This window comes from Haemorhous mexicanus, chromosome 5, assembly GCF_027477595.1.
Source record: "Haemorhous mexicanus isolate bHaeMex1 chromosome 5, bHaeMex1.pri, whole genome shotgun sequence".
NCBI classification, from domain to species: domain Eukaryota; kingdom Metazoa; phylum Chordata; class Aves; order Passeriformes; family Fringillidae; genus Haemorhous; species Haemorhous mexicanus.
In genome coordinates, this window is record NC_082345.1 from 40,299,630 (window position 1) to 40,313,775 (window position 14,146).

Genomic DNA, 14,146 nt, shown 5'->3' on the forward strand with positions numbered 1-14,146 from the left:
CAAAGTTACTGCAGGTACTAGAAATGTATGTGTCTTCGAACATAAACAGCTGTCTCTGGACAGAAATCCTTTCAAGATAATTAGATACATAGAAGCCACATTTGTGAGAACAAGAGCTCTTCAAGTTCCTGATTGGTAAGAAGCTTGGAAAACATTTTAAAATAAAAAGATATGCTCATCCTGTTCTTTCATCTCCCCATAGCAGCTATTTATGATGGGCACAAGTCACCAGCCATGGCCCTGACCAGCACAGCAATTCTTACAGATACAAACCTGGAAACAGACTCTCCATACCCAGAAAAAAGGCCTTAGCAGACTGCCACAAACCCTGCAGAAAATATTGAGCATTAGCTCCCAATTCCAGTAATGGAACTCTTCAAACTGGAGTGCTAGTTTAAAGCTAGTTAAGTATCTCTGCTGATATTTTTCTTCTTGAGCCACAAATGTCTGACAGAATGACTGTAAAAATGCACTCTAGGAGCCCACTGCAGTATTCTAGAATATTAAATATTGATCCCTGGGACCTACAGTTGGTTTTTTCCCCCTTAGTCCTGTTTTGTGATGTATGTGCTATCTTCTCTGCCCACCTTTTTGATTATGCATAATGTAGGATGGACTTCAATTCAGTGCTTCAGCTACTTTATTGAAAAGCATTGCTGAAACAAACCCTTAAAAATGGAGACCATTACTTTTTATTAATTCCTTTAGAACATTTTTCAGAGTGAGCCCACAAATTACAGAATGGTTTTAGAGCAGCAGTCAGTGAGCCCAGCAGCACCTCACCATACAAATTAATAAGCTATCTTTTAATCCTGATTCAAACACACCTGTGTGACTTTGTAATGGTCAAGAAAGCCACAAAATTTCATCTGCCTCTGCTCCTTGTTAAAGTTTCAGGTTTCACACTTGGGCGATTTCCAAACACATCTTCATACAGATGGTTTTGCCTGGTCGAAGTCAGGAACAGAAACATTCCCAGGCCACCTACTGATATAGTATAATAGGACAATGTCTGTCTATAGTGATCCATCATACCTGATTTCAGCTTTATTGTCCTAGCTTTTACCCCGGGAATTGATTCATCTCCCTTAAGTGACAGAGAGCCCAAATCAGAGTAATTTCATATGTCTCCTGTAAGCACATCAAAATTTACTCAAGCAGTTTTAAGTTCTATTCAATCCCAGCCATGCTTCTGCTCCTTTATTCACTAACTACAGGTATAGCTGGAAGTAACACTTTTGCAAGAAACTCCATTATGTCATCACTGGATTTAAGGTACTCACTGTGCCCACTCTTGGCATCTGTCACACATACATGGCATGCAACTGGGACACAGAAAAAAGACTAAGCAAAGATTTGAATGTTAAATTTCAATATGCTCAGTGACTGCCATAGCTTCAGGGTTATTATACCAGGTTTCAGTTGGCCAATACATAACTATTTTTATATGTCAGAATAGCTTCAGCAGGGGAACTGGTCACAGACTTACAATGATGGTTAGCTGCCTATGAATCATTTCACAACTACAAATGAGAAACACACAGGTGGTCTTGATTTTTTAGATGTACAGTGGAAATGTTCAAAATCTCAAATTTTCCTCTCAGCTCCATTTGCTCATCCACGGAGGAAGACAGCAAGCCAGTTCACAAAATGTACTTTCAGCCTAGCAGTATTAAATAGCCCCTATGGGAAATCTAATCTGTTATTTGTGAAGACAAGAGGCTATTCTATCCAGTGAGACCACAAATGCTGAGTCTTCCCTAAGTTACCAAATGCTATTCAGTCTTTATCTGAAATGCTCCTGTTTCTTCCATTCTGGTTATCTCCTCAGCAAACATAATGGAGAATTGTTCTGAATTATGTGCCAGATCTTCAGTGTGGGAAAAGGACTAGAATGATGTCAACAAGACCAGAAAATTCTGAGGGAAGACAGGCAGGTAAAGTCACAAAAATTACCACAACCCAGAGAGGTGGTTCTGAATGCTATTTTTAAGCCAGTATATAATTTTAAAACACTTTTTTTGTGATACATACACAGATAAATTAAAGTTAGCTTTAGAAATGAACTGTTGGCCTCAGTCACCATCCAGGCAAGGTAGAACTTTTAGATTCATAACAAGCCTGAAATACATTTACAAGTTCTCATCACATAAAATTCCTTCAGATTTAAAAGCAATTTTTGTGTTCTCCCTGTAAAGGAGAACAGCCAGAACTAAAGAAATGTCTTGATTTCTACTGTCCCACGCTGTTAAAATACAATATCAAATATTATCAAGAAAGATGAAAAGGTGGAAGTTTTACAGTTCTAAAGAACTGAATGTTTAAATGTAACTTCCAGTGAGAAATGACTGGGAAAAAACTTAGTGCACCTAATTAGGCCCTAATGACCAAATTCTTAGGTGGAAAGATTTGGTGATGAACTGCGTGAAAAAGACACTCTGCTAACGCCTTTTCTAAACTGCCACCCACTGAATTTCACCTACACAAGCACATCCTGTACATACTGCATCTTGAAGGGGTAACTTGAGTTGTGTTGAAACAACTTAGCAGGAGTCAGGAGTGATTTCTGCCATTAGCAAGATAGGCAGGCTCCTGCTTAGCAACTTGCAGCTTTACAGAGACAGCTCCCAAGTCCACAAATTACAAGTTGACACTGAAATGTAAATCTAGATGCATTTTTTGGTATAATTTTCCTGACAAAACCCTATGTTATGTGCTGTTAAATGTTGTAAATGATATACTGTATAAATTAGTTGAAACACCTCATGTCAAGTCCTCTCTACAGTTTACGGTTTGATAGGTAAGCAGAAAAGACAGCCTTTTTTATTTCTGTACTATGTGAAAATACAAAGACCAGACATGCTGAAAAGTCAGCTCAAAAGCAGTTTTAGAAAATCAATCAGAACAGGACAAGATATGAGTAACAATTATGATAATAATTAGAACCAAGTCCTGTATGGCCAATATTGTATTTCCTCAACAAGGAATTGCGTTATACCGCACCTCACGAAAAGAAGTGACTGGTGCAAATATTTTGCTTTGTTTCAGTAACATAATCTCTGTCACCTCTTTTTGTGTGTGTCTTTCCTCTTTCTAACTCTCCTAAAAGATTGTAAATGAAAATGGAATCTCTCAACAAACCGCTACAAAGACAGTCTTTTGGCTCTTTCAGTATTCCACTCTCATGACAAAGCAGAAGCAATTCCTTTCTTCTTTCCCACATCTGACTACAAGACCCCAAGAGGATGAAGGGAACTTGCACACTGCCTTTTCAGCTCTCTTCCCCTGCAGCCATTCTTCTCCCTCCAGCTGGCCAGCACCAGGGCCCCTGGTGCAATGAGCTCCTATTTAATTCCTGCCCTCGATGGGGCTGCACAGACATGACTAATTGCAATTTACAAAACACTTCTAGTCTGCCCAGGCACCAGGCTCCAGCTTGCTCTACATCCAGTGTGTCAGCCCTGCAGGGACAAAAACATCAGACATTTCCTTTGCAGCTCATGGCAGGGCACAAAGAGCAGATCTATCAAAGCTGATACACGGTGCCTTTTTGAGAGTAGAATGGCACAAAAGATTATGAAATCACCTGTAATAATTCTTCTCTTTCTGGTCTGAATTCCTAAGAGGTGTTTTCCTCTCTTCCTAATGCCGTTGTCCTCCCTGTAATGGCTCAGCACTTAATGTCACTATCTTTTGAAACAGGTCAGGCTAATGGCAAGCTTGCTTTGGGCATATTGATTCAAGCTCATTAATATGCATACTCTCTCTCCATTCGTTTCTCTATTTACTTTGAAGTCGCCTCGCTGGAACCTGCAATGCTTTTCTGTGTGAAGACTCTTGGCTGGCATTTCTCAGCTTGCTGCGTCTGTTTTTTTATCTAGGATGGAAATGGGACTGAATGCTGCAAAAGTTAGTCAATGGCACCTCAGGTGACATTTGGTGCCCAGCTGAATGAATGTCTTGGCCTCCTCACCCTCACCACCGAGAGGTATTCTTTCTACTTGCTCTCAAGTTGGCTGTTTACAGAGCACATTTTAGGGCAAGTAACATCCCCGCATTTGTCAAGCATCTGCCCCAGGGGAGCACAGGCCCTCTTTGTGCTCCTACAAAAAATAACACCGCCAGACTCTTTCTAAATGTTTCTTCTACCTGAAAGAGCTATTTCCAGCATGGGGGGAGAAATCAGCTTTGACTCAGATATCAGATTCTCAGTGTGATAAGGGAAAGTGATTCAGCTGTCTTCTTTTATTTTTTGCTTTATGATTCAGGAGCAGCTCATTGTTCAGATGACACAGTCAGTCATAACTGGGAACTTCTGTCAGGGGGGAGGAGTACAAGCATTTATATAATATTCAGAGGTCACTTTATATTAATATCTCTACCCAAACAGCCCAGTATCAACATTTTCCTCTGCAACAGGCCCATATCATCCAAAGTTATTTTGGGCTGAAATATTTGGGGATACCATTTTCCTCAAAGTACTTTCAGGGACAGCCAGTTAGGTAGTTTCTCCTGAGACTGCATGTTATGGCAAGGTGGGTTGGTTTCCTACTAAGTGCCTCCCCCAAGTACATGTGGAAGTATGAACTCAACTTTCATGATTCCTCCATACAAACAACGGTTCCTTCTCCACGGACATCCATTAGAAAAAACAAGGAACACACAGAGGATCATATGAGAGGACTTGGCCATGATGAAGACATGGAGCCTGTCTAACTAAGGACTGAAAACAGTTTGTTTAAATTTAGTGTCTTCTTCTGGAAGGAGCGAGAAGATTCAAATCAAACAGGATTCCAATCAAACAAAGGGGTATAAACACCTTTTTTGGCAGATAGGACTCTAAGCCTCTGCTAAGAGTGCACATCAAAACTTCTGCAGTTTAATTGAATCTAACTTGACTCTGCATCCAACAATTCTTTCCAAGCCTTAAAATCCCCATTGTACATGTGTAGAAGAGCAGCAGTATGCTGCAAGATTTTAAAGTAACCAATTCCCGTGCTCAATCTCACAGAATTTTTCAGAAGATAAAATGTTTAAATGTGGAACATTATAAATATGTGGAGCTTTTTAATCCAATATCATTCTTCAAATTCTTTGCTGCATTAGTTTTAACACGAACCACCAAAGGAAATATACAGTAAGTCAAAACAACTGAACAAAGCAAGTGGTAAAGACCAGTGGTCACAAATCTATGTCAGGATGCAAAGAGTTGCATCCCAGTTCCTGGAATGTGGCAACAGAGCAGGGCTGACAGGTGCTCAGGGGCAGAGAGTCATGACAGCTTGACAGGGTTCCTCTCACAAAGGTCATGAAAGCTCCAGCCTCAGCAGCATCTAACAGCTTCAACACACAGACAGCTCACACTGCTGGCTTGTGACTCACATGATGCAAGAGAGAATCCATCTCCCAGCTGCTGGCTGAGGCACTTGGTCTTAATCTAGATCTCCTGCTGCACAGCCTTGGCTCAGTAACTGCATATTCTCCAAGGGGAGCAGCAGGCAAGGATGCAATGTCATCTTAAAATCCATCAGACACTGGAATACGATTAAGAGCTGCAATACTGAACAGTGAGTACAGAAATATCAATGCTAAGAGCCAAAGTGGCCACCTGTGGAGAAGCTTACAGTCTAGAGATCAGAGCACACATCAAAACGCTTTATGTTTCAGGTTTTTTCCAAGTTTACCTCTCTTACTCATTTCCAGCACCTTAAAGAAGACAAAATTCATCTCAGCTAGCCCTGAAAATTGGTGATTATGGAAAATAAAAATTGAAACGGATTACTTAGTGTGATCAGCTTTGGTCTTCTTAAAAACAATGAAAAACACCTAAAGCTCTGATTGTCAAACTATAGTCATCCAACCTGAAAATGTAGTCAGCTCTTATATGACAATGCACATCAGTTCATCAGCAAAAAAGGAGGAGAGATGAGAGAGCATGCCACAAAAAGATTTTGACTCACAGTGGCTAATTTCTGAACATCTTCATCAGATGCTCCCAGTGAAGCAAGTCCTATCTCTTGTGAAAACTGTGCAAATTTGGGATCAGCAAGTAGAGGCACATGTCCCAAGAGTTCATGGCACGTATCCCTAAGGGAATGGAAATGAAAAGAGAGTCATTACAGAAATTAATACCATAATAATTCCATAATTAATTTAACATAATGCATTTTACAGGGGCCTGACCCCTACCTTACAATGAAACATAGTTTTTACAGTGTAGCTCTTCCCTGTGTATACAGTTTCTATGTGTAGGTAGAAACACACACATTTGCTTCTGTTAAATAGATTATATCTCGTTTAACCCCAGCTGTTCCGTGATTTGCTCATCATTTCCAGATTGAGTGGAAGAGCCTGATCACTACAATATTTCAGACTTGCTGACATGGAGACTGAACTGCCCAGAGGAAAGCCAGCTGTCCCACAAGTACAGTTTTCAGCTTTTCTGTCCGTATAAATCAAAATCCAACACATTCCCTCTTCCTCTTGTCCGTTCTTCTTTCTGTAATTGGGCAGCACTCCACATCAAGCATTTTGCCACTTGCCCCCAGAAATATGGGGCAGTATTTTCAGAGGCTTCTGTGCGCCTAATTTCTCATGCAGTCATGAAATCCTACTGCAATTACTGGGTACTTCTGTTATGCAGTCTAGTTTTCAGCAAGCAGATTTCAGAAAAAGCAGAGAATCCAAGTCATTTCAAAAAGAACAGCTGTTCACATCTGTAAGTGCATTGTTAGTAATGACAAAGTGCAGACATAAGTGTACAAAAAACTCCTAACAGAAGTGCACATGCATCATCTACAAAAGCTTTCAAACAATTCTGATAGTTTTGCTGCATTTGTTCACAGGAAATAATGGACTTGGTAGTAAAGTTCACTTTAAAAATCCAATCTGACATTTCCTTTGCTCTTGTCTCTTACAAGACATACCTCTTTTTTGATTTTTTTTCTTTTTTTTTATCCTAAGCTGTAAACAAATGTTTTAAAGGCAGGGAGAAAACATCAAGTTTTCTGCCTTCTTCCCAAAATCATCCAATTTGTCTTTTATAAACTATTTTTGTTTGAAAAGTCACAGAATATGACATTTCAGATAAATCATGAACAGAAAAACAACCCTCTATATAATTTAAAGTCTTCTTACTCAGTATCCTCACCAAGAAGTCTGAACCAATAACGTGTAGGTGGAAAGTAGTAAATAGAAGCTTATGGTTTGCATCACTTGACTGGATAGTCATCAAAGCTAAAGGCCCTTCTTTAATTAATTCCATTCCAATCATAACAATTTTTCCATATTCTCCTGCAAGATTTAGCTCACTAACAATGCAAAGGACAGCTGGGAAATGTAGTTTGCAGTCTGACAGACACACCACCACTTCCCAGCACCAAGCAATTCACTGGAGGGACCTGATTCCTCCAGCCATCAACTTCCAACATAAAAATGGGTCACACAGCCCATTCTCTGGAAGCCCAGCACACCAATTCTTACTTCCACGCAGCAGACTGACACTAATTGCTGAGCATCTGTGCTACACTCCACCAGTTCAGCTATATTTAGCTTTGTATCAGTAGTTCAAGCAGAAGCAAACAGTGAAGCTGGCTCCAAGTTCCTGGCTCCAGGTAAGCACACTCATCTGCAGGCAGGCTTCCACAGCAGCATCACTACTACTGACACCTGAGCCAGTGCCTACATCTCTGTTTTCCTGTCCTGAAGACACAAACCCCAGAAACAAATAAGCAAATATGACTTATTCCCAGTTCTGCACCGGGACACATGGCCTTTGTTATGTCCACTCTTGCAGACAAAATGAGAACAGACAAAGCCTAATCCCATTAACTTGTCTCTCTTGGCAAGGGGAAAAGAACAGGCAGAAGATACTTCTCTCATGCCTTTAGCTTGTAGATTCTTTCATTAAAGATATGCAAAGTAGTATTTTGAATGTGCAGTTACAAAGAGGGGAGCTTAAAGCAAAAAGAATATGAACAAAAAAAACCCCAAAACCACAAAATCTTTCAGGCAGAAACATGAACCAGTATTTGGGATTGTCATTGGAGTCTTTTAGAGTTCCCTGCCAGTCTGGCCCTTTATAGATAGTCTAAACAATATAATTCTTTGCTTAACTACCAAGGCTTGATTCTTTTATTTTGTCTTACTCTGAAAATAATTAAGTTCCTTTAATTTATTCACACACATTGCTCAGAGAAAATAAGATTTTTGTAATACACTTTTCACAGCAAAAGATTTTTCTTGAAGTAAATTAGTTAGTAAAGCAGAAAAAATCTACATAGCTCTGTGAATGTAGTAGAAACATAATTAAAATCAGGAAGAAATATACTTTAAAATGTACATGGTAGTGATACAGATCAAACCAAACGAACTCTCTAATTTGTATCTAGCTCTGTAGCCCAGGTGTTAAATCTGACAGAAAGCCCACTGAAGTCAAAGGGAGCCTCTTTACCTGGTTTATATCATTGAAATGCAACATTCACCAGCCAGCACCTGCAACAAACCTCATTATGGCCCCATATATCAACCAGGAAATCTCAGGGCATTTCAGCTACTGCAGAAGACAAAGAACTGTCCCCACACAAATCAATTTAGTTTTGCCACTGATTTAAAAAAGCACCAGGCTTTCACTCTACTACTTACTGTGTGTTCTATGTTTTGTAAAGAAACGTAAAAACATTTTAAAAGGGATTGTCAAAATTTTTCTATGGACTTCCTGGTAGTCAATACATATTACTTAATTAATGTGAACCAGTAGATATTTAAGAAAAGAGTGTAACATCACTAGAAAAGGACAACTTAAATCCTCTATTAGTCGTATTTAGAAGTGTTAAGACTATAACCTGTATTTTTAAGTTCAGCCCAAATAAGGGATAAAAACCTTCATTCTAACTCAGCTGTTATTATTACTCGGCGACTTTCCAGACAGCATGACCAGAAAGGTTACCAAAAAAGCAGCTGCCATTACTACTAAGGACCTGCTATGATCCACTGCATAATTCTGAATGTAAGCAGCATCCTGAAAACTGCAGGGCTCTCAAATACAAAAATCAATGAACCAGAGAACAACAGGAAAAGCGCAGACACACTTAATTGCTTCCTGGAAGAGGTTATTGCCTTTATCCTGTTGGAGTTATGTACCTAAATCTCTTATCAGTAGATGAAAATGTTCTAGTTTGTACTAAGTTAATAAACGTGATCATTCTTTTGCTGAACACTGGTACATGCTGCAGCCTGAAACACTGGCTTCCCACAGGAGAGGAAATCACTGATGCAAAGCCTGGTACTTCCCTTGCATCATTTATTTTTTTGAAATATCTACAGATATTTTTAAATAGACCTGAAGAGGTTCAGCTCTTTCTTCCATCCAAGTCTCCTTTCAAGATTTTCCATTCTATCAATTTTCCTACAAATTTAAGAGATTTAAGTTGTAATTACAGAGGTTATAGAAGCGATTGAATTCCTTCAGGGATCACCACCTCCTTTCCAAAAGAAACACGCACACAAAGCTAGCCTCAGAGCATTCAGCAAGTACTTCGCCACGGTCAGAGGCTGAGGAAAAAGGCAGAGAAGTGTCTAACAGCACCACCTGGTGACTCCTGCCAGAATAAAGCTGCCACATTTTCAGATTCAGCTTAGTATGCAGCACCATTAAACCTTTTATATTCAAAAATATTACTCCATGGTTTTGGCAATTAATTCATGAAATCAAACTTGGGCATGAGTCCAAATGTTTACAGAACTGGAGCTGAATATATATGTATGAATCCTTTGTGTAAATTTGGAAAAAATCAAACATACTCAAGCAGTCCAAGCAGATTAAAATGCAGCTACAATTTCATGCTAACTGCCTGATGAATGTTCACTGCAAAAAATGTCATTCTTGTGGTTACAGGATCAGCAGATGCCTTTGGTAAAACTACCTCCATATTATCTAAATGACAGGTACTGTTCTGCTATTACTGCACAGAATACAACATATCTAACACAAGACAAGAACTACAATCTCTTTGATCTTCTTTTCCCCCTCTTTTAATCAAAAGACCATACACCAAGGTGTTTCATACTAACTTGCAATGTTCTGTTTTGGAAAAGCTGCAATGCTGTCCCATAAAAGTCATAATTAAAGTGTTTCTTATTTCTTCAATAATTTCCCTGCAACATATCTAATATTCTCTCTTGGTAAGAGAATAGCGCTCCATGTCTTGCTTGTGTTATGTTATAGGAGAGAAATGAAGTTCAGTGGTGCAACCTGGTCCAAACAAATAAAAATGGGAACACAGAAGATCAAATTAAAATTCTGAAAGCAGGGCTTTTTCAAAATATTCAGGTTTTTTTTTCCACTACTTCTTTCTAGCTGTCCAGCAGAAAATAAAATTTTAGATGCTTTTTCAAAATTTTTAGGTGAAAACTCCATTTTTCACTGAAATATAATTTAAATAGTATTTCTGACCCACTACATAAATGACCCAGTTATTTAAGACCCTTGTAAAAAGTCAACAAAAAAGTCTTTGAATTAAATTCTGTCTTGCCAATGCGAAGGATTTTGTCATCAACAGTATAAGAAAAATTTCACATTTTGTAGAAAGGTTCCTCTTTTCAATCTTGCCAGATTCAACTGGTTCTTTTAAGAAAGTGGTGAGCCTATGTTTTCAGTGCTCAAGCAGAGGCAGCACTTACGGTTCCGGTGTGTAGAGGGGATCTGAGCCGTGCCGGATGTACTGAGTGCAGTGAAAGACTCTGTAGGCTAAGCCAGCCAAAAAGTCACGGGGAGACAGGTATCCAGCAACTGGTCTCACTGTGAAGCCAGACCTTTCTGAAGTGAGAGAGATGATAAAAGGCCACATTACACAGGTCACTGTATCACTTTCTGGCGACAGATCTGTTGTTAGTTATTCTACCAGAAGCATGGCACAAAGAATCGTGACGATCACCACACATCATTTGCAATTATTATGTGCAAGAAGTATTTTGCATTGCTAGCATATGTATAATGAAAAAGGCTTGAGGTATTTCAAAGCTGGTCTGAATATCTTCGTCTAGGAAAAAATGATGAGGTACCGTGATGTTCTTAAAATGTTAAGAACAAAAATTTTTGTCTGGTACCAAACAGGAGAGAAGTTTCCATCTTGGAAAATATGCAAAATGTGTTAAAAAACTAACAGAACAGAATAGGATTAAAATAAATTTGTCCTTATTTTTTACAGATAAAATATTGTTTGTGTCAATAAAATACTGATTTTTATAGTTAAGATCCTCATTGAAATATTTAAGAGTGTTCTTTTTTCAGATTAGTCCCAGAGTGAAACAGTTTCAGATTCAGTGACTTCAAAAAGTATGTTTCTCTCAAAAATTAATTCTTTATTGTTTCAAAGTTTTTACAGGACAATATTTCAAGTTTTTTTGCAAGTACTACTAGCTGCTCTATGTAATATGAAAACATATTTCTGAAACAAGTGTGAGATTTTGAATTTCTAGCTAGGGAGAAAAAATCTGTACAATTTGGCATCATTCCTTAGTGACTTGAACACAATATGTGAGAGACCCAGAAGGACACAATTAAATTCAAAGGATGATGAGTCAGCTATTAGCAAATGCAGCTTTTCACAGGCAAGAATTATGGATGAAACACAAGCTGAGGAAAGTAAGCTTGTTGTTATAAATTCTTTATTTCCTTTAGCTTGTCCATATATATATATTTGGATAAAATGCTTTGCTAATTATTCTCTTACCAGCACATGTTGGTTTTTTTTCAAATACCCACCTTTATAATATTTTAGTTCGTGAGTAAAAAGCTTAAGAAACAAATATGTGTATCTGAAGGGACCTTTGAGGAGAAATTAAACTCTTAACTCTTCAGTGGCTTTTCTTCTAGAGCTAAACCTCCATATCTACCACATTGTCCATATGGGATAGATTTCCATTACAAATTTAAAATAATAATTTATTTTTGAATTTAAATATGTAATACACTGATCTTTAAAAAATGAAAGAGAAACACTACATCACCTAGAGTGTCCAACACATCTTTTTCAACATACAAATAAAAGGACTAACTTCAGGAGGTCTCGAGCACTCAGAAAAGCTTCATATTCATCAGGCTACACAACAGTGTGCCAAACATGCCCTCCTCTTTAAATTCAGTTATCTTGGCAGTTGAGCCCCCCTTTTTCCTGCCTGGATATTTGGGGGATGCCCAGTGTGATTATCAGAAGTCCCCATCTGTCACTAACTCAGGTTTTCCTTTCCACCAAACAGAAGGGTGCCCTCCCTGTACAAGATAACATCATGCTTCTCATGTTCAGCTGATTCATTTCTCTCCAGTTCATACTTGCAAATATCTACATAAAACTGTCTTGACTCCAAAACTCTCTGCCACAGAGAACACAAAACCAGAATGATACTTCAGACTAAACTAAAGGCCACTGACAGTGCTCTACGTCTTTTCACTCAGTGTGCTTTGTACCCCATACTAACAAAAAACTGTATTAATGAAACCACATCTATTGATAAATCAATTATGAATCTTACCTTTAAGAAAAACAGAAACATCTTCCAACTGAGGCACATTATCTTCTCTGTATCCACAGTATTTGCTCAGCAGAGGAAAGTTTTTTAAATATTCACGACAAGCATGGGTGGGATAGAGTTTACTGAGTTCCCTAAATACCACCCCCCAAGTTTTGACTTCTTCAGCTGTGTACTCCACTCTTGGAATGGGTTGACCACTATTGGAAAAAAAAATACAAAATACATTCAAATACAAGCAGATTGTAGACAGATTGTAAAGAGTGACATTTCCAGCAAAAGTATTTTTAAAATTAAGGCAAGTGAGACTATTAAAATTATTTGAACTATTTTTAATTGACAGCTTAATGCTTCTTCCTTAGAATTATTTCTTGATGTTATGATGTACATATTCTATCATTTCCTTAAGAATTGTGTTTCTTACTAAGCAATCGCATTGCTTCTTAATCTTTGTACATATCATAGTAGAAAGATGGATTTCTTATGTACCATGTTCCTATACCAGGCTAATATTTCTCCACTTACTGCCACTGGTACCTTTGCAAGTGGATAGCTGAAGATCCTGATTCAGTCTAACATGTAGATTGAGTAAGGCCTTCAACAGACTGCATTCTCTAACCATTCTTTAAAATACATAATATTCACACAGCATCAAATGCTGGGTCAAGATAAGGCAATTACATAGATGCTTAGAAATGTATGGATCCAATTTTAAAAATGTGTATTTATTGCTTAGACAGTTGCTTACATATGCAGATATGTTTGGAACCCAAATTCATGCAGGACTATATTAGGAGAAAGCTCATCTCAGAGCCAGCAGCCCAGCCTAGAGGAAACTAAACCTTTAAACACATCTCTCCTTTGGTTTTAATCCTGCCTTGTTCTTCTGCCCCCTCCTGCTTGCACAGATGTACAGACACTGGAAAGCAGGACCTTCCAGGATACCTGCAAATCTGTTTCTAACATCCAAGATTTGTCTTGAGTAGCTACAGTTTATTCAAAACTGACTGACAGTGGGAACATTGCTAAGCAATCCTTCCAACTTGCACTGCCTTGTATTTAGCTGCAAGGAATTTCCCATGACATGGCCATGGACCATCATCTCATGTCATTAATTGCCCCTTGAAATGTTATAGTGTTCCTCTGCAATTAATATTCACAATCTAGAATGTGCAATCTCTGCAATCTGCCTTCTCCTCAGGCATCTTCTCCCGCACTGTAACAACATACAGATTGGCAGAGCGACTCACAGCATCCTCCTCCGCTCCATCAGTCCTTATCTCTCACTCTCCTGCCACAGGGCTGGCCACGTGGGCACTCCCAGCCCAGTGCTGCAGCTTCCCCAGTACCACAGACAGCAGCTGAACAGGCACATCAGGCACGGGCAGCTCCACTGCAGCAGGAGAACCGCAGGGCTGGCCTTTTGCTGGCGGCTGCTGCGCAATTCATAATCCTGTCTCCACTGTACGAGGTAACAAGGAATAAGCCCTCATGTCACATTTGATTGCTGCTATGCAGTCCCTACATGCACACGAGAGGATCATCTGCCCTACATTTATTGTGGTTGTCCCCTCATCTTTATTGAAAACTTACCATTTAATCCCCTTGCCTTTCATGA

The 14,146-nt window shown here is 38.9% G+C and overlaps 1 protein-coding gene across 1 annotated transcript in view; it reads right to left on the reverse strand.

The window, feature by feature from the left end:
• The window catches only part of TPH2 (tryptophan hydroxylase 2), a 50,138-nt gene that overhangs the window by 22,517 nt on the left and 13,475 nt on the right, over positions 1–14,146 (reverse strand). The window contains exons 6-8 of the mRNA XM_059846907.1: positions 12,532–12,728; positions 10,681–10,816; positions 5,961–6,087 (exon numbers count right to left, since the gene is read on the reverse strand). Of these exons, the coding sequence (XP_059702890.1) occupies positions 5,961–6,087; positions 10,681–10,816; positions 12,532–12,728 (460 nt within the window). The remainder of the gene's footprint in view (positions 1–5,960; positions 6,088–10,680; positions 10,817–12,531; positions 12,729–14,146) is intronic.